Source organism: Helicoverpa armigera, chromosome 22 (genome assembly GCF_030705265.1).
Source record: "Helicoverpa armigera isolate CAAS_96S chromosome 22, ASM3070526v1, whole genome shotgun sequence".
NCBI classification, from domain to species: domain Eukaryota; kingdom Metazoa; phylum Arthropoda; class Insecta; order Lepidoptera; family Noctuidae; genus Helicoverpa; species Helicoverpa armigera.
In genome coordinates, this window is record NC_087141.1 from 5041922 (window position 1) to 5062863 (window position 20942).

Genomic DNA, 20942 nt, shown 5'->3' on the forward strand with positions numbered 1-20942 from the left:
CAACCTACGTGCAAAATCAGCAAATGCAAGTGATAGTACGGCCAAGCCCCCGGTTGGCCAACCACTCGATTCGCGGTCGCCTCGCTATAGTGGGTGTGGTTGCTATTACGTCAGCAAAACAAGCGCAAGCGACCTTTGCCTCTGCCTGTATTCAGCGTAATGTGTTTGCTGATAGTATTTTTAGGAATGAGTAAAAGGGTTGTGGTTTATGGCCATACATTATGGAATTTCCTGGTGAAAACCTCCTTGGTTGAGTTCGGAATAGGATTTTTTGGTGGTAGGAAATGTTTTTCTTGCATATAGAATAAGGGAAGTTTTTCTTGCAGTCACAAACCGCGCGTGCGCTTTCAATTTCTGTCAAAGGAAAGTCGTATGCAGATAAGCAACTAACTGGTCATTTTAGTTGGTTTTTAATGCAATTTTTTAAACTCCAGTCATAAAAAGACCCGTAATTTTTTATATATGTATATTTGTAATTTATCTTAACCACTGTCTTATATAAATGGAATTGCAACAAAACGGCAAGGATTAGTTGCCGTTTAACACCTGCACAAACAGATGTTTGTAGCATGACGTATTTGTATAAGCAAAGATATAAAAATATCTCTGTATACTTTTCTATTCCGATCTGGCATTGAATGAAAACAGACTACCTCTTGAGCCTGAAAAACTGAAATAAATCTCTGATAATAGGTGCAGTGCAGGTCAGGTGCAAACCATGCAATGAGAAATATGATGTTATTCAATTTGAAGAGACCCAGCCTAATCAAGAGATGAACCTTCCCAAAACTTATGTTAAGTTTATTTTTGCATTAGGAAATTTCACGTCCCAGAAACACAGCGGGTTCTTAGGATAGAAATTCTGTCCACGTGGCGCACCACACCGCAGCTCGTGTTACTCATGACGTTTTTTATAAAGACTTAGAACTTGGAAAAAACATTAAGACTGCACTAGAGCTACATCTAGAATCTAGACATACAAAACAACTATTGCTAATGCGCCACAACTCAGCCACCTGGATACGATTCCAAAAAACACATGGGCCATTTGTCTCACCACAACACAAGTACTTGTCTGCCTAATGAAAAATAACATCTATCCTTGAAAAATTCAGACATAACATATTTGTAGGCAAGGCCACACACAATGACAAGGCCACATCTTCACAATCATAAGGAAATTCCGTTTCACGCAAGTTGCGACGTATTTTTTTCGCGTCATGTGTATCAAACGATTGTATAACGGTGCGCAAGAGATATATTTAACCAATGTTTTTCATAGAAAACCGGGAAGAGCTCGAAGGTTAGGCTAGTAGACTATTTTCGTGTCAATAGCATTGATAAATTCGCGTGATTTTCTTTTTTTGTGCTGTTGTTTTGAACAACTTTTTTCGCATTTGAAACACTAATTGCCCAAATCCTTATCGACGAAATATGTATGTTCAGTTGCAAATATGACAGACATATCTGCTTCCCGTACCAAAGCATCCGAATATCACTAGGTAAGTATATATATTTGTCTAAACTCATCAACTACCTTCTTGATCACATTAACAGTCAAGAAGAACCCATGAAATAGATTTGCATCCAAGCATTCTGACTATGTATAATTTCAAGTGGGGGTTACGAAAGCCGTACATTTTAACTCTCTTTGTGGGGCGTCGCACTCTAATTCCTTCGATTAGATGCTAAGCAGTATAATTTCTACGCCACTTTTATATCTAAACTGCTTAACGCCCTCAACCTTTTTCACTTCTTAATAGATGTGCAAAAACGCTTTATAGTAAAAAAATAAAGAAATTAAAATGGAATCTACTAGAATTTCTTTTTGAGGTCACGAATTTCAGTTACAGAGTTTAGCGTTTATAAATACAGGTCCCATTGATAAACTGCGCCATTTGAGGACAAATAAAGAGCACAAAATTTCCATTAATTGATAGCTAACCGTATTATCTAATTTGAATATCACCACAAACCTCTCCTTGACCCTGTAACATTATGTGATAATTTCGCACAACAGCCCATGGAAGCCAAGCAAGTTTTGTCCAGTTCATACTAGGCACTGATAAAGTAGTTTGGTAATCTGTGAGCGTTTGGCGATGGTATTTAATAGCTACTGTTTTTGAACAATATATAAAAAAACAACATTTAATATACTCTATATAAAGCTCTTCGTATTATTGTGTTTATATAGGACCTGTTTATAGAAAACCAGTTGTGAAACAAACACAAGAAAACATGTTAGGACGCAATTATGTTCTTGATTATGTCACCATTGCTATTTTTTTAGTGTCTGCACAGGCTTCTGTATTTAAAACGATAGATCATTTATGTGCAGTCTTATGGTTTTTTAGGGACACTATTATCCCCAAAACCCATGGATTTAGTGGACTACATTAATACTCTTATCTTATGACTTTTTCGTGCTACCTATGTACTAGGAGTGAGTGGTAGGAAGGAAATGAAAATTTGTTCCGTGGGTAGGACTTAACACTCTATATCCCAACCGCATTTTCTACTTGGTCCTTCTATTCTAAGAAGGCTGTAACTCTTTCAATCAATCCAGTAACAATCGTTTACTTTAGCTAATATTACGGTAGCTTTTGCTATTTATTTAGCCTTGAGTAAATACAATAGCTTTTTAGCTGTATACTGGAAATATTTTCCTGAATTCTGATTACGCGTTTGGGTTTGTTCAGTTATTTAATTTTGTTTGAACAGGATAACCTACAGGAAATGTTATCAGAAAAAGGAATTCATGTTTAATGTTGACGATTTAATATAAGGTCTAATCATGACTTGCCGCACGTTTCGAAAACCATTAATGTTAGTAATTTGTTGCCAAGAAAAGATGAGTCCTCAACTCAAATACAGACATTTCATACAAGACTTGTTCCATAATTACATAGTACACCTTACACGAACGAAGACAGGTGCATTTACGATAGTAACAAATCATCAGGCAACTGTCATTAGCTTGACGCAAAGCCAGACAGGTATCGCCAAGCTTATGTACCTACTACTCGAAACTTTGACCTGAAGACAGTGAAATGATAACGTACTAGCAAAATTGTTTATACTGACCTGCCATTGTCACGTGGAAGGTTCACAAACTCCTGATTGAAATTAAAAATATATAGGCTGAATGCGACGCGTTCGCTTTGCCAGACGCGGACCACTGTGGAAGCAAAAAAGCGCGGTAGAGTCCGACGTTCAGTCGATCCAAGCCTCGGGCCAGTGTGTGCCCGCCGTCCGAAGGGGATGCACGGCTCTGCGTCGTAATAACGCGACTCAATATATCGTACTGTGAAAACTTTTAATAATAATCAAATATACGTGTGGTGTTATTTCCGTCTGCATCGTCTGGTGCCCAATCCGTGAGGATACAGAGGATTTCCATTTCATATCGGTGAGACTGAATTTCTTTAATATTTTTAAAATGCTGTTTGAGTTTTGGAAACATATGCATTATATGTTAATGAAAACTTATTTCCATCAACATTTTTACTGCAAAGACTACACTCAATTCAAATACCCACTGATAATAACCCTAATATTATACATATCATACATAATTATAATATGAAGAAACAACAGGAATTGCAACACAGTGGAGGATTTTGATGGAAATAATAAAACGAGCTATAAACAGCAAAATAGCAATAAAACCACAATATTCTTCAATTAAGATGATTTCATTATGGCTAGACGATACAATGAATTAAATGACGACAAGAAAAATCTGCCAATAACTGCTACTGGCTAACGAAAGCTAATTGCTTTTCAGAGGAAAACAAAACAGTGTTTATTGTTAAAATCACTTTACATACAATCAATCGTGACTTCGACATTTTTTTTGTTAAAATTCACGTCATCAACTGTTTAATATTCAACAGGCAAACACGTAAAAACTAGATAAATAATTCTAAACTTTATTTAAATGGGTGGAATATTTTAATACATAATACTTTATGGCATTGGAATAAAATTATTATATTTTACTAATTGTAAACAAGAGGAGGCAATTTTTAGGGGAGCTAGAGGACCCAATCCCGAGATCTCCAAAATTTTCTCTATGTGACTAGAAAAGAATTCCTGAAACATTTTCATCAATCATAACACTTGCATACTAGAAACTTAAATTTCATTAAATTTCTAGCATTATTTATTCCAGTAAATGTAGTAATTTAATGTTACATGTGTATTATAACGAAGGCCCTGACATTGTACCTCATAATATTATCCTTATTGCGACTGAAGCTGTGTATTTACACGTCAATAGTCTGTTTATCAAGTAATCGCAATTAATCTAGCTAGAAAACTTTATAACTGACAATATTATCATTCGTTTATTATATCTGCAGCATATTTTAATAGAGAACTTTATTGCTCTTTGACACAGCGTGGGTGTCAGAGAGTGCTTTAATCACAAATCTTTCGTAGCTTCGAACCTATTCATCATTTTCGAGTTCAATTTTTTCACCAACTCATTCAATGTCATTCCGTTATCTGGTATTGCACTTTTTCAAATCGATAACCTAAAAAATCTTATCTGATCAAATCCACAAGTTACAAGTAGTATTTATTTCTATGAAACTGATGATTATCTCTCTACTATCACCGATCTCAGTTTTTCCTTTATTGTCTATAATAACAAGGAACTCAAATCTTTCCAATCCTTTTGGGAATGCAAGTATCCCAAAATAACGATCTAAGTTTGGAAGAAGCCCGAAGATTTTCGGCACTTGTGTACACAACACTCGGATACACAAATAAAGCGGAACTAGGTCAGGATTTCTCAAGCAAAGCAAGTAAACATGGGCAGGAAGCTGCAAAATCTTCAGCAAATAAATAAACCTGAACGTAATATTTTCAAAATCAACTACACCTAGTATATCACAGATTTTTAGAAATAGAAGTATGAAATTTCCGAAGGAGCTCTATTTTTGAGCCGTAATATAAATTTAATGTTGACGTAGAATTGCAATTCAGAACGTTTTTACTTTATGTTTCGTCATTTCGTGTTCGGAGATCATATCGAATGTGTGCAGTGGATATTAACACGTTATTAGAGAAACTCGTTTGTAACGACGAAGTTGCAGATGACACCTGCTTCTTCAATTTACAATTACTTATGTACTTCCTTATCTACCGAAACACGCACAATGCACATACTCTCAAATTCTATGTAAATGATCCAGATTTCGCAAAAAGTAAGTTATTTAGTAACCAAATAGAGTTAAATTGTAATCTAAATTGTAGTAAGTTTACGACTTTTTTACACCACCAGAACCAAGGTTGCCTGATAACTGCGTTACAATTGTTAGTTTTATTTGCCAAGATTTAACAAAGAAGAATAATAGAGGTGTTTAGACTGATGACATACGTTGACCCAATAAGCAGACAATGACTGGATGCCCTATTTTACCTTCCAACTCGATATCATCTGAACAAATAATACGCATTTATTGAAAACATCGACTGAGTGCGAAATATAGAATTTAGAATCAGATTTCTGCAAGAAAATGCTTTTAAAAATAATATTTTACGGACGGTGTTACGAGTGTAATTTGTAAAATTGCTATTTGTGACGCAAGCGGAAGTTCGATAGGTGACGAAAGGAGGTGTGTCAAAATGACATTGGAATATTAATTCAAAGATTATCATGAAACATAGTCTTATCGCCATATATACTAAGTTTATCTTCATACACAAGGATTGTATCTATATCTAAGCAGAAAAGCGTGAGGATTGTAAAGCAGAAAGAATTATCTCTTAAGATAAATATTTGCTCTGCCTTAAGAGGAGAACGCTATAACGGTAGATGATGGTGCAGTATTATCAAATTATTTGCCATAAATAGGTACTGCTGTGTAAATTATTGACGTTATTTTTAAAATTGAAAATTAGGACGCTATGTCTAAAGCAAAAGAGCCAACAGGGAAAAATTAAACCGAGAGATAACTTAAAAAGTAGGCCAAACAGCATGATAAAACCAGTTCGATAAGGACAGGTAGATGGTAGATCTATTGCAATCTAACTCCACATAATACCAGGTAAACGATTACCTGACGTCAATATTGGAACCAGTCCTTAGTAGTGAGGAACACAGTAGGTATTTACAAAACAAAGCAAGCTTTGCTATGGTGAATGAAATACAGTGAGCAAAGGTACTCCGGAAAAGGTCAATGCGATACATTGCTCCCATTTTACAAGACGTCTGCGGGTATGCACTGATTTAATGCATGAGCATGAAACTGTGGCCCGAAGTTATGCAGCTCAGTCTATGATAGACTGTTTGCAGCATTTTCTTTATTTGGCCTGGAATTTTCATTAAGAATAACAGACGTTTATTTAGGTTATAGGTAAGTAATCATGAGCTCAGTAGTGAGACTGCACGTTTGGTTTATGTTAGTAGTTCCAGAGATGTGACAGATTACAAATGCAGTCGTTATACGTCTTACGTGAATTGCATTATGGTCATATTATCCGTTTTGGCAAAATCTTCCGAAGCTGACTCACAGACTGTGGAAATTTTAAGAAGTCAGGTATAAATTACCTTTTGCATTGATTGATGAAGAACTGAACAATTTATGAAGGTATTGAACTCCAGTAAATATTAAATGCAGGGATCTTTTTGACTTTTATGTTTGTGAAGGTGAAATTTTGCTGTTTGAACATTGACCGCATAAATCTGAATTATGATTTGACGCATTTCAACCAGTGGTTGTGAACATTTGTATGTATATCGCAGACATTCAAGATTTTCAAATAAATAGGACACTATGTGATCTTTGATTACATTTTGTAGACGAATTTCAGACTACTAATTTTCGGATAAAATAAAAATATTTTTTGTCATAGAATTTTCTAAAGAAAGAAAGAAGTTAACTTCTAAGGAATACTGAGCAATCTATTTGGCCTGATTTTGATGATGGCACAAATCTGTGTAGTGTGCACAAAGGATAGATCAAGATTAAATATGCATACAGAACAAGTAAAAACAACGCACAAAATGCATAAAGCGGCTCAGGAGTTTATTGAAATGTTAAATATAAAGTTGTGATTCACGAATGCAACAAAGAATTAAATCCAGGCCACAGAGGGCATAAAGAGAAGGCGAAATAATTGCGGCATAAACCTAACAAAGTACATTTCTAATATATATTAACGCGAAAGTATGCATGCATGTCAATCAGCTTGGATTGGCACAGTGAACCTTGGATAGTAGGTACAGCTATGCGGAGATTCCCGGGAATCTGGAACTTGATCTATAAAATAATCTTAGTACGTGCACCACGTATTGGCCCCAGGTCAAGTCTGCGGATATGTTCTTGCTCTTACCCGTTATCTCTGACCCAGCATCAAGAATAACTTTAGTAGGATCAGAGTAATAAAACCCACGAAAACGTGATAGATAACCTTATTTTAAATAGGTGGTGTTAATAATTAATGTGTCATTGCCTAAGATCAAGTGCAAATGAGCACTAAATGCGTGAATGTCATTTTGCTTAACCTTGAAGCATGAGGCAGAAGCAAAAATGACATCGTTTAATCAAGACGCTGTGTGTGATTTTTATAAGTTAACCTACTATGAGTTTTGCTCTCATTAATCACATCAAAGACAGAATAATAACGGTTAATTGAAAAGACCGTGGACAGACTATCGCGTGAAGATAAGCTACAATTGCATAATTCATAACCATTAATAGAATTCAAACAATAAACACCTTGCCGCTAATCTCGAATGACCCAGTAAAGCTGCGGAGATTACAGATACATAAATCGAGAAAGTGAAAGCAAAATGTCACTGCCAAAGACGACCCGATGCATGGATGCGTACTTACAATATTAATTGAGATAAGAATGTAAATCGCGAGATTCGTACTTACATAATCGACGAGTCACATGATTTAAACATGAATGACCTTATGAAGATATGGAAGATGCCAATACTGGTATCAGCCGCTAATTTGTAAAACAATCTTGGAATACAATTAAATATAGATTATGTTGCAAAAGTACTAGACACTACATTATTGCGAATTTCGTAAACGGTAAAAGATTAATAGCATCTGCATCCTTTCGATTTCTAGGATTTTACAAAAAATGATCTCATTCACGCAACTGAAGTTGCAATGCACGAACATACTCATGATTGCTTTCCATTACGGCCCTTTCACACGACAGTCAAGTTTTTTGCAGGATACCGTTTTTTGCGGGATCCCGTTTGATCGCAATAGATATTATATGCTAGTGTTCACACGAGCAAACCGCATGCAGGATCCTGCAAAATGCTGTTCCTGTCGATTTGTGCGATTCGGTTTTGTCACTTGAAACTGGATAGTTCGTCCAGTAAAAAGCGGGAATCCTGCAAAAACGGACGCTGTGTTCACACGTAGTTCAGTTTTACGGGATACAGTAAAATGCCGGTCCTGCAAAACTGGACTGCCGTGTGAAAGGGCTGTTAGGGTCTTACACGTGACTCGTTTACCGTACTACTTTGTAATTCTGAGCATGGCCGTTAGAAATTGTTTGTTTTCCGGTTCTTTAAGTATCAAAGGTTTAAGTCATAATAGGTGAGAGCGTAGCATGTCATCAGTGTTATCAGCTAGTAGTCTCAAACTTAAGAAACTTTAATTAAGCACTTTAGCCTTCTTTATAATTATTTTCGTCATTATTCCGTGCAGTCATTATCTACATGTAAACTTTTTAATCAAATTGTTAATTTCCGACAACTCTTGACCCATTGACTTGTCTTACCTGAATATCATGTGACAATCGTTCGATATTTTGACTATTATCGTGAATTTTTTCATGATTTGTAGTCTCGATAAGTCAGGCCACGACCTCTAGATGTGTGAATATCATGTTACCAATGATCTGTAGCGTGTTCATTATTAATAGGTTATCTTATTTTTTAGGAAAACCACGTCTATGATAATTATAACCTTTTCTTTACTTGTTTAGACTTTAGACAAACGCGAAGATTTCTAATAATATCCATTTGTAATGTTTTTGGTTTATTTAAGTCCACTGAGATCCAGTTCATTGAAATAAAGCCCACAATATTTGAAGACGACCCCAGTCCGAATGGAATTTATTAAAAGTATCGATACAAACCGGTTGCGTAATCGAGACAATAAAAAAGTTATTTTTGGAAGATCGCTTGTTATCTTTTGGCAACAAACACTCAGGAATATAACACACACAGTTTTAAACTTAACAAAATAAAACAGGAAGTGTAGATGACAATGATAATTTTCTTATGGGAAAATTGCTGACAATAGAAGAAGAATGGAACGTTGAAACATGTATGATTAATATGAAGCTAATGCAAATAAACAATATAAAGACGTAGAATAATCTAGTTTTAATTTCATAATAAATAGTAGACACAGAGACGACCTTGGTGGAGCAGAAGCTATGATTGAAGACAATAGGCATTGATATAGTAATCAATTTGTACGCACGCCCAATGTTGACGCCATAGGTTTGCGATGACACAGAACTATAAAGAAGTGACGTCACTCTTTATTTACTTAGCTTTTAGGTTCAGGAAAAGGGGTGATATGAAATTCTGAAGACATCCAAACTAGTATTTCGATTCATAATAGCAGAATCTTGATACTTTGAGGGTTTTTATGTTGTAGAGCTTGTTCATCCTGCATGCACTAGGCCAAACTAGCCAAAACGAGTCTATAATTAAAGTGGAACGTTGCTAAACAACCTAGTAATTATATCGGTAACTGTGATCTATATCTTTGCTGGTAATTACTAAACGTTAGTACTTAGCTCAGTGAGTAGTAACTTGCTTAATCGGAAGGATGAATAAAAAGATTTAGTGGAAAAATGCTACCAATTATAATGATACAATGACCTATGTATGATGTAAGACCATAACCAGCTGACAGCTTGGCAAAGGGTTACTTTAATGGGTAAAAACTGTCTCTTGAAAATCACCTTTTCCGACCAGGTGATAACTAATTAATATGGATGCATAACAGATAAAAAGATGGATCTCGTGTTAAAAAAACGTGATGTTTTCATGATTGGGGATCAAAGGTCGAGTCGCACGCGAAATGATGACCCCAATAAAATTTGTCAGATAAAAATTAACTTAATTAAATAGGGTAAATGGGACTGATAAGAAATTATGCTTAGTTTAGTAACGTGTCCACTGGTCACGGCTGAATACATTGATCTATTTATAGATGTTGGCGCGTTAGGTTTTGTGTCCCAAACAGCTGAAGACTTTTGTCGTTCAAATGAAAATAACATCACGCTTACTTACACACATGCTTTCCTGCCGGTCAGGTTTCCAAACTACCTTCAAACAGGTTACATTGCACTTTGGTAAACAGAGATAAGAATTTTTAAGTAACGCTGCTTTCGATAAGACTTTATTTACCTTGACGATCCTTAAAAGAACAAAGGATATAAGATTTTTATCAGTGAACCACGTTAGAATATCGATACAGGAAATGTTCGGAAGCATGAAAGTCAAATCAAAACGAGACAGGAAGTTAAAGACAACAACAAAATCAAATTGAAATAAGATGGAATAGGCACTAAAGTCTGAAATGACCCTGTTCGACTAGGTGATAGTAATGCCTGAGACCAGGAAAAGAGAGGTAGCAAAACAGAAACAAGGACACCCACCTGTTTAAATGTTGCTAAACTCAACTCTCGCAGTCATGAGGAAGTTTTGAGACTAAGCTTGAGGAATGGAAGTTCATTATGCTCTACAGGACGTCCTAAGGCTTAGCTAAATTACGTCTTCTTAGAACAGTATCAAATAAGAAAAAAAAAACTTTTAAGTTAAACGGTTTTATCTTATGTGTACTGAAAACTAGAAAATAAAAAAATAGTTACTTACCTGTCAACCTACGTAGGTGGTCCCGGTCATATTAAACTAAAAAAAAAACGTGGGGCCCATTAACTATTGCTGTAGTACTTTCTTCTAGAGGTATAATAGGTGTGGATTGCATCGACTTACTATAATCGTAACTGGAGATTTTGACAATCAATAATCAGCCGTAGCGGCTTCACCAGCGAACGCCGAGCTCATGATCTACCAAAGTATAACGATATGCTTTGCCATAGGTAGGATTTCACAGGGGCCCCACGTTTTTATTTTAGTTTAATATGACCGGGACCACCTACGTAGGTTGACAGGTAAGTAACTATTTTTTTATTTTCTAGTTTTCAGTACACATAAGATAAAACCGTTTAACTTAAAAGTTTTTTTTACCGATTTTTTATTTTCTAGTTTTTAGTATTTAATGAAAATGCCTACCGAATATTCCTCATTCTATCTAATTCATTTAGTGCATCATTATTACACGGTCTCTTACCTGAAAATTTATTACAATCCAATTCCTCAATACATAGCCCTTCCAGATACTTTTTTTTGTAACGACCCCAAAAATCATCACATGACCTCTCCTGCTGTGGGTCAGCAGCTGTGAGGGAGTGCCAGACTCTTGACTAAAAATCGTTTTGTTCCGTCGTAGGCCTTTTATGTACCAGGGCCGCGGTAACTCTTTCGAACAATCTCGCAGCCCAGGCAGGCCTTGGCCCTGTTGGGCCCCGCTGGAGTTACTGACGGTTTTCTACTTGTGAAGCCCTTTCATTTGATACCCATATTGGTGGGATTGATAAAAAATTGTTATCAGGCATTTGGTAGCGGCGGCCATCTTAGATTTCAATTTTGCATAGTAAATTGTATTCTACTTGTTGAGACCTTTCATTTGATACCCATGTTGATGGGATTTATAATACCTAAGTTATCCGCCATTTTGTAGAGGCCGCCATCTTGGATTTTAATTTTATATAGTACATTGTATTCTACTGGTTGAGAACTTTCATTTGATACCCATATTGATGGGATTGATAAAACCTACGTTGTCCGTCATTTTGTAGCGGCCGCCATCTTGGATTTCAATTTTTTATAGTATATTGTATTCTGCTTGTTGAGCCCTTTCATTTGATACCCATATTGATGGGATTGATAAAATCTACGTTATCCGCCATTTTGTGCCGGCGGCCATATTGGATTTACAATGTTATTGATATTACTATATTGTATTGTCATCGGAATCAAAGGTGTATACAAAATTTCAGATTAATCGGTTGACAGGAAGAGGGTGAAATTTGAATTACTAAATTTGACCCAAGAATAAATAAAACAAACGGGGTGAGCTAAATAAAACCGTTTAAAAATACTTTAAAAAATGAAAAAATCGTTTATGCTATTCTGTTATTTGATTACTAGCAATTTGATATGCCGACGACATTTTCAATAGTCAAGGTCTCATTTTAATCGGGATGAAGGTGCAATGAAATGATAAAATACGTTTTATTACCCCGTGTATTTATAAACTGAACAAATTCAGATCGAGACACAGCTGATGTAACAATGTTTCGGATATCGTCACTACCTTTGAACGTTTCGAAATTAATCTTGACATATAAACGTAAAAGACTGGAAAAAATTGGATCACACTTATCTGTTGGACTTTTCAAGTCTGTACAACTTCACAGACAATTTGTTCTTGAAGAGCAGTCTCAAGGACGATGCATGCGTCAAATACGCATGACTGCATTTACTAATGTTAAAGTTCAATGAACTCAAGACAAGAAGAGACACTGAGATCGTTAAGCGACTATAGCACAATAAAATTAACAGCTTAAAGACAAAAGAGACAATAAATAATAATAATGATCCATCAAGTACCAAATTGTTGCTAAATGACACCCGTTTTGAGAAAAAACGAGCTATCATTATTGGAGGTGACCCAGAAGTTAAATCAACATGCAATTATGCTATGCCAGTTAACTATTAGAAAATAAGTTGACTGACCCACGCATGAGAACCACAAAAAGTCGTGTGACTGGTATCGAAAGCTTATATTAGTTGCATAATTTGGTGATTGATCTCAGCGGTGTTAATTGTGGTTGGAGGCTTGGCTTCAAACCTTCTAATCTTATTGGAATTTTAATACGTGGCTTTTCTGGTCATTTTAATGCAATCAAAAGAAAGTTTAGGTTAGTTATTTCCCTGCCAACTGGGCCCCAGTTTTGTATTCAGTGAGTTCCTACGCTAAGTTTGTTGAATAATTTTTGAGATTTGGCAGTCGCATTAAGTATAAAGTCTTGTTTATCATTAATTCGCTATTGAACTATAATCGAACAATGTATGACATTGTTATTAGTGTTTGAAATTTCCACGTGTGTAGCATATACCTAATCTACATTGAAAGTCATCGATTCGACACGATCTTGATATTTTACACCTGAACTGAAACAATCGTTTTTAAGTGTAAAAGTAAGGAGCGCACAATTAGGATTTTATTATTTTGTATTGAATGCATTTTACACATTTAGGTACAGCTGAAATAACTATGACTCTATGGCTTGAATAATTCAATACCAAACAAAATTTTCCTTCCCTCATGAATAGTCATAATGCCTAAATTAAGTTGTGTTGTTTGTGAGTTTGAGTTTCCTTGTTTCATAATTAGGATTTAGTGTTTAGTCATAGCAAAGTATTTTGTAGGTATGTAGGTACCACCGACACATACCTATGTTTATGATGATTGTAACCTACTACTACAGAAAATACCGTAGCAATAGTATCAGAATCATTACCCATAGTCTGCCGTATCCAATAACGTACAGATACAGTTCAATTCAATCAAAGTCCGTGAACTCTGAACGGTGCAACGGCATAACCTCCCAATAGTTACTGTACGAATCCACGCTTCGTAAACCGCTATTGCAAACGTAATCAGACGATGGCTCACCATATCGCCACACATGTTACTCGACCAATCAGCGGCTGCCATTTGCAACTGTACAAGACCTGCCTACGTGACGTTAGAGGCGCAACAGTACACCGACTCAATGCTGTGATTATGTTACACTGACGTCATCTGTTTTAGATACACTATCCTCATGGAAATCGAAAGCGTGGAATTCCCAATTGAAACACAGGAACGATAATCTTTCCATTTGTGCAAGTAGTAGAATAATTTATTCTCTTTATTGAGAAGAGCAATAGAAAGGCTGATAAAGATAGAAGAATAGATGAATGATGACTGTTGATAGCAAAAGACGAAGGCTGTATTAAATATCATATCTAAGCTAAGATTTCAAACAAATATGCAAGTCATTTTGCCATAGAAATCAAGGAAGTGAACCGCCCTTGACACATAATGTCTGAATTGCGTTGCAGACTCTCTTAACACGTCACGTTCATGATAAAGTAAGAACTGATGATCGATAAGATAGTACCATTCAGTTGAATGACTCGTTATTTTTGTCGATTCTTGGGATAGATAAGTTTTTTTGGGAATATGACTAACACCAATAAAAAATAACAACAAGTGAAACTGCAAACGCATAGGATAACTAACAATAGTCCACAACTCGACAAAAACGAGGAATATATTCCTTAAACTGTTTCTTCACTTTAATCCAGTATTTGCTTGGCACAAATATCGGCTACACTACAATGTACAAACTGAATTAGGTATGTTTAATTACTAATTAGATTGCGTAATGGAAACTCCTCGATTCAACTCTGTTTCATTATTTATATCTGAAACTGGGCCTGAACCAACAAACACAATTATGATTCAACTCCCTGCATCAAGAATCAAAATAAATTATGAAATTTCTTCTCGCTTAGATACTCTTTCCAAAAGTCATGCAGCGTGATCAAATATGTCTGTTACGAATTTCTCAGTTGAAGCTCTAGTTGGAACTTCGCCAACAGAAGTGCAATATACCTTTGTCACCTTGGGATCTAGTGACGTACCCGTTGAATCATTAAGGTTATTACCATCATCAATATAAAAAGCTTTCCCTGGAGTTACTTCTTGGTGGCCTGTTACGTCAATCATTTCAAGGTCATGTACCTCTATTCCTACTTTCCTACCATCTGTTGTGTGTATTTTAGACGGTCGAGATTTCCTTGTGATATTTTTTTCACGTTCAAGTGCGTGATAAATTCGAATCTTGAAAGAATCTGTGCACGCTATAAAAACATCCGTAATTTCGATTACAGCATGTTCACGCGTATTATTGCATGAAAATGCTGTAATTAACACTGTAACCAACGTTTTTGCTTCAGTGTTAATTGTAAGATACGATTATTCTTGTGTTTTACATTAACCTTTTCTTTTATTAACCCCCAAAGCAGGATTTGAACAAATACTGCTGATATTAAACCAGACATTTTAGAGTTTATCGCAAAGAGACGCCCTTGAAAACAAAATTGCTGATTATTATACCAATTAATAGGTTATAAGTCTATTGATATGAAGTTTATTTGTTGACTGTAAAAAGTCCAATGTTAAAAATAGTTAATTATGATAAAGTAATAATGAACCGGTTAAAACTGGTAACTAGAATCATGTTTAATTTGCTGAAACGATGTAAATGTGGCAGCTGCTTCGGAATGTCGCACGTTTGACAAAACAAACCTGCAGTAGGTTACAATATAGTTGAATAATAACGTACTATGCATAATAAAATAGTAAGAAACCAATCACATGAATCAATGTGTGTTTATTGCCACGCTAAAGAAAAATTATAACACAGTACACTAGACACCTGGAAGATTATATCTCGATGCATCCAACTTTCCACGACTATCTCACGTGAGCACCTTGATATTGCCGGGCTATTTCGGGCCTCTCCCGTCCAAACGCTACTGATTTACTAGTATACTCTGCCAGTGGTATTTATACAGAATATTGGTGGCGCTTGTCGCATTCTATACGAGAATAATGATGTTATTAGTGGTGAGAACCTAAGTAAAAATGTTGGGGAGTTTCCACATATCTTCTCCTTCCTGTCCTGTTACTAACTCATTTGCGGCACAATATGTTTCTCCGCCAGCCGTCATACTAACATCCACTCCCTGAGTTTTAGTATGACGATCGTTAGCAAGATGATCATACACTGCCGTGAGTGCTTCCACATGGCGCAGAATATCATTGCAAATCTCTCTCAAGTACATTTTCTGTTCCCATTTAACCTAACCGTCAATTGGTTGTTTTAAAGGACGTTTCAAGCCTTATCTCGTCCTTAGTACCGAGTTCCTTCCGCTACAGATATGTGGGTCACATTCAATAACCAACTACAGCTATGCACGAGTAATTAGTGCTAACATAGCTATCTACTTCAAATAATTTATGTTCGTAAAGGTAAAGGAACTCAGTCAATAAGTGCATAGGTTTTAGGTACAAGGATTGGCTTAGTTAAATAAATATATCGTTGTTAATGACCATTTAGTGAGATAAGTTCTGTATGCTTTATTGTATTGTAGATACTGAGAACATGTTGATATGCGGTACCATTATTGTGACTGTCGTTATTGGAAAGAAAACCAAAGTCAAATGTTTGAGTTTTTTGTCCTTCGTATGATGATTTGAACACTTCTAATCATTGATTAAATCAACACTGATTGACATGTGGATATCATCGCCCGTCGAATAAACAAAAACAATTACCCAATTAATTTGATGAACAATTTGAACGCGATACGAAAGATAAATAAATATTATGGTGATTCATACATTTGATATTTTATCAGTCATTGTTAACAAAATCATATAATACAATAACGAGTTATCTTTTACATTCCAAAACTTGACACAATTATAGTGAAACATATAACACGATGCATAACTTCGCACAGTGGGTCGCACGCGCTGAGAACGCGGATAAAAACTTAAACAAAAACTATGATTGTGGCGCCACTTACAAAACAAAACATTTTTTTTACTGTTAAACAAGTTTACTATAACTAAACGTTAGACGTTTACGGAAGCGTGATGTTTCAATCTACGAGCTGTCGTTTACATTTTTTTACCAAACATGACTCGCACGTTTTACGTCAATTTTACTATTGAATTGTTAATTCTTGACTGCAAATTACGAAGTTCTCAAGTTTAAGTATTTAATTGCAAAATGGTCAAAAAATTATGTGTCTGGTGTAGATTTTCATTTGTCAGCTTTTGCAGTTAGCAACGCATCTAATTTCTTGATAGCTTACGTTACATGATCTGTAAACTAAATATTATAAGAACAACGAATTTGACACTGACGTAAAGTATTTCTTTGACAAATATTAAGTACCTACATGAACTTTTTTTCTGAATTTATTTACACTTGCAACGTAAATGCACATTAAACTGTGTCTCAAACACTATGTCAGAATTTTTCAAAATCACGAAAAGCTTGTCCATAGTTACGTATTCAGTTTTACGAGGGAAAAGGCCATTTTAATTAACGCCTTCACATGGCCGCCCAAAACCGAATATATTCAATGATTGCTCGTGAACTTACGTCATTCTTGTGAATATTTGATTATTTATACAAACGACACTTTGCTTTATGTGTGTTTAACCTATCAGTATAAGTAGCAAATGGGCATTGAATAAGGAAAATTACCTATGAAATATTTTGAAAGACTGCCAAGCCTAATATCCTCTTAGTGGACTGGTTTGATGCACTTTTCATTTGCATCATAAATTATATTATAAAACAAATGGCCCTCTATTAAGACTGAATTTCTAGATAGCACAATTAATCACCAGGCATTATAACAATGCAAAGCTTTTAGTCACATCTCTGTCAGTTTTCGTAAAACTGCATCAAGGGAAACTGCAAATGTAAATAGAAGATTACTATATAAAACAAACATACAACATAGATAACCGGTAACAGATATCGACCATAGACAGCCACAAGCCGGCCTCAACCTTGTCTCCGGTCTTGACCTTGCCACTACGTAGCTATTCAACAAATCTGTCATAAGGCTTAGATAACTGTTGCATAAAGGGATTATGTGTAAAAGGACTGTAGTTTGTCAGAAATTCAATTAACGACACAATGTATTGTTTTTACCACTGGTTTATAATGACTTTGTTCATGAATACAAATATAAAGATACCTTGGTTTATTAAGGCTATATGGATTAATTGGAAGACGTAAGAAGGAGCAAGTTTTACGTCATCTTTCAGTAATAACTTGACGTCTTATGAATTTTCTCGACCTCATTTTCTAGAAAACAGAATGAAAACGCGTCCTTCAATACTTCCTACAATTACTAGTTGTTTACGTATCAAGATCTGTACCGTTTAAGTAATTATGTACAATTGAGAGAGTGCAATTGATCGATAAACAGTGTTTGCCGTTGGGAAGGCATTGCGCAAGAGTTTCAAACGATGCGAGACGCGACATGAATTAGATCATTAACTATGATAGTAGCGGTAATGACAGTATGGAAAACAAAGCAGTTAAGGCATATTGTACTAAACATAACTACAGTTTCTTTTATATGAATAGACAAGAATGTAGACAAGCTTTCCAACAAGGAAGACAACCAAGTTAATTTTATGACGAATATAATTAGATGACTCGACTAGAATTCAGAAATAACCGTTTCTTTAAACGACTAGGTAGGTTCAAATGTCAAAAAAAATTCAATCGTAATTGCTGATCACAACTTTGAAAGTATAATTACCAAAATAAATAAGTAGAAGTTACGTAGTGTTCATTTGACTTTAAAATACTGACCATTAACAAGCCGTATTCAGTATAGAGAACTAAATGTCACTATTGGTAGGTAGGTACATCATGAAAAATACCTGTAAGAGTGCAGAGTTCATAAGCTCTAACTTGAAACATGATTGTGTTGACATTATAATGTTTTGATTCTCAAGTTGCTGCAACACGGTCTTAGCAGCGTGTCACTTGCAAAATTATCTTGTTTGAAAACCTATCAGGTTGTTACAACACCCGTTCTATGGAAAACAGCCAGTTTGACGTAAAAGGCACGCCTCCCGTTTTATAAATAAAATCCCAAAGGATTTGCGTCACTGAGAATCGTGGATTCTTAACGTGTAGGCGTTTACGATCAACCTTGGACTTTGAATCAGCTGTAGTTCAGATTATTCCATAAGATTAAGAAGAACGCTGGTATTTTAATATTCGGTCCACACGAAAGCTACTGCAAGACAATAGGCACTTGGCAGCGAAATGTTAATGTTAATTTATATGATGTTATTTATGATTATTTTATTTATAATATTAAATCGGATAAGGGGGTCTTTAAAGCAGTTGGCCTCTGCACATGCGCATTGCAGATCATTTACTGAAAGGATCTTATTATATTAGCTCTATATAGCATTTCCTCTTGTAATTATCATCACGTAGCAACTGTTATACTTATACCTTATAAACTTTTACAGTACACGCTTACTGTTTACCAAACCATAAAAAAATCCATTCATCTTAGATTTCTCAGGCCTTGCCCAGATTACATAAATTATGAAGTTACACGAGTTACCATTAAATCGTATTCATTGTGCTATTCTATATCGATGTCATAAAAACATGTTATGTGAATTAGCGTCATACGCGATTACGCGTTTGTAAACATGTATGTACGATTTTAAATTAATATTTCATGCAAATTGCGAAAAGGCGGAAGTTTTTCTAGTCGTAAACAAATAAATTTAATGTATTTTTTGAAAAAATAAAAGTATATTTTGTCCCACTGTGTAGTAAATTCAGTAGGTAATGGCATTATTATATTATTTAAGTAAATATACCAAAAACCTTCATTTTAACAAAAATCTGGGTAATTTATAAGACTATGTGCAGAATATTCAATACATTTAAGTGGATATTTGTGCAACTTTTCTAAATGCAATAATAACTATGTTTTACATGGCGAAGAGGAAGTCTTTACAATGACAGATAAGTAGGTGTAAGACCTACATAATCAGATAAACGTTGTGGTTTCCATGACAGGAAGACAGACCACCACTAAAATATATGCCAGTCCACTTTGTATGTAATTCTTATATGTTCATATGTTGCTAAAACGTATGTTAATTGTTCTAGCAACTGTGTTGTTACTTACATTCACCTACTTTAATATTTGAATTTGTTTGCTAGCAAGTAAACTGATAATTAGGAACCAATAGTAGTGTTTATTTACTTACTTTTCGACCTAGAAACACTACTATTTTATCACACGTTGTTGTCACTATGAATGAATTCATTCTACATTTAAAATTAAGTATTTAATGTTAGACAATCAAGAACAATGAAATTGCAAGCAAGATTGGTTGCAATAAAAGTCAAGAAGTCAAGTGCAATGGTAAGAAAATATTCCTAGTCCAGTATTGCAACCACAGTGCCAAAGAATGAATGCAGTGTGCATATCTTTGGTATTGATTGGAATTCTTAGCAATATTCCAGCCATTTCAAAGGAGTAAACCATGAATAGGTACCTACCTACCTAAATAAATAGTTACATACATTTGATAACACAGAAAATATTTTTAAATACTTTTTCTTAACAATGTAGAGAGATATGGAGCCAGACAATGTGTCTGCTTGATTATTTTATTTGAATAATTTCCGCTTACATAAGAAAATTCTATATTTACTACAAGTTTTTATTATTATACTTCTGAACTTTGTACCTACTGTTGAGCAATAATATCATAATTTGGAACAGGGTTGCCTCAGTGATTGGCCAATTTAAAAATACATAAAGCTTTTGGCAGTAAAACTAAAACAAATGTCATCTTTAAAGTGACTAATTTTCGAGCTTTGTCAGAATCAGGATAGATCTGTATGGAAAGCAAAGCTACGTTTATCAAATGCCTGTATTCAAAGTAAATATTTGATGTTATCACTGTAAAGCTACAAAAAAACTTTGAACGTGGATCAGTTGCATTTCAGTTCAATAATACGTAAGGTATTTATAATACAATCTGTCATTCACCTTGCCAATTAGCTATTTTTCTTCTTTGTCTATTCAAATCAAGTCCGGATGTGCCTATATACTTAATATAACAATGAACCATTTTGAAAATCTGTTATTAAATACTGCAAGTGCCATGTGCCCA

At 35.0% G+C, this 20942-nt stretch overlaps 2 protein-coding genes across 3 annotated transcripts in view; one reads left to right on the forward strand and one right to left on the reverse strand.

Annotated features, from left to right (window-relative positions):
- The window catches only part of Pig-s (Phosphatidylinositol glycan anchor biosynthesis class S), a 39522-nt gene that overhangs the window by 17422 nt on the left and 1158 nt on the right, over nucleotides 1-20942 (reverse strand). The window contains exon 1 of one of the 2 annotated variants that reach the window (XM_064040454.1): nucleotides 3085-3227. The exons of the other annotated variant lie outside the window; for it this stretch is intronic. Within the exon in view, the coding sequence (XP_063896524.1) occupies nucleotides 3085-3091 (7 nt within the window). The 5' untranslated portion in view covers nucleotides 3092-3227. Of the gene's footprint in view, nucleotides 1-3084; nucleotides 3228-20942 lie in introns of those variants that run through there. 2 annotated transcript variants of the gene reach the window in all.
- Nucleotides 3267-20942, forward strand: part of LOC110377036 (protein I'm not dead yet) — a 30815-nt gene continuing 13139 nt past the window's right edge. The window contains exon 1 of the mRNA XM_064040448.1: nucleotides 3267-3409. The gene's annotated coding sequence lies outside the window, so the exon portion shown is untranslated. The remainder of the gene's footprint in view (nucleotides 3410-20942) is intronic.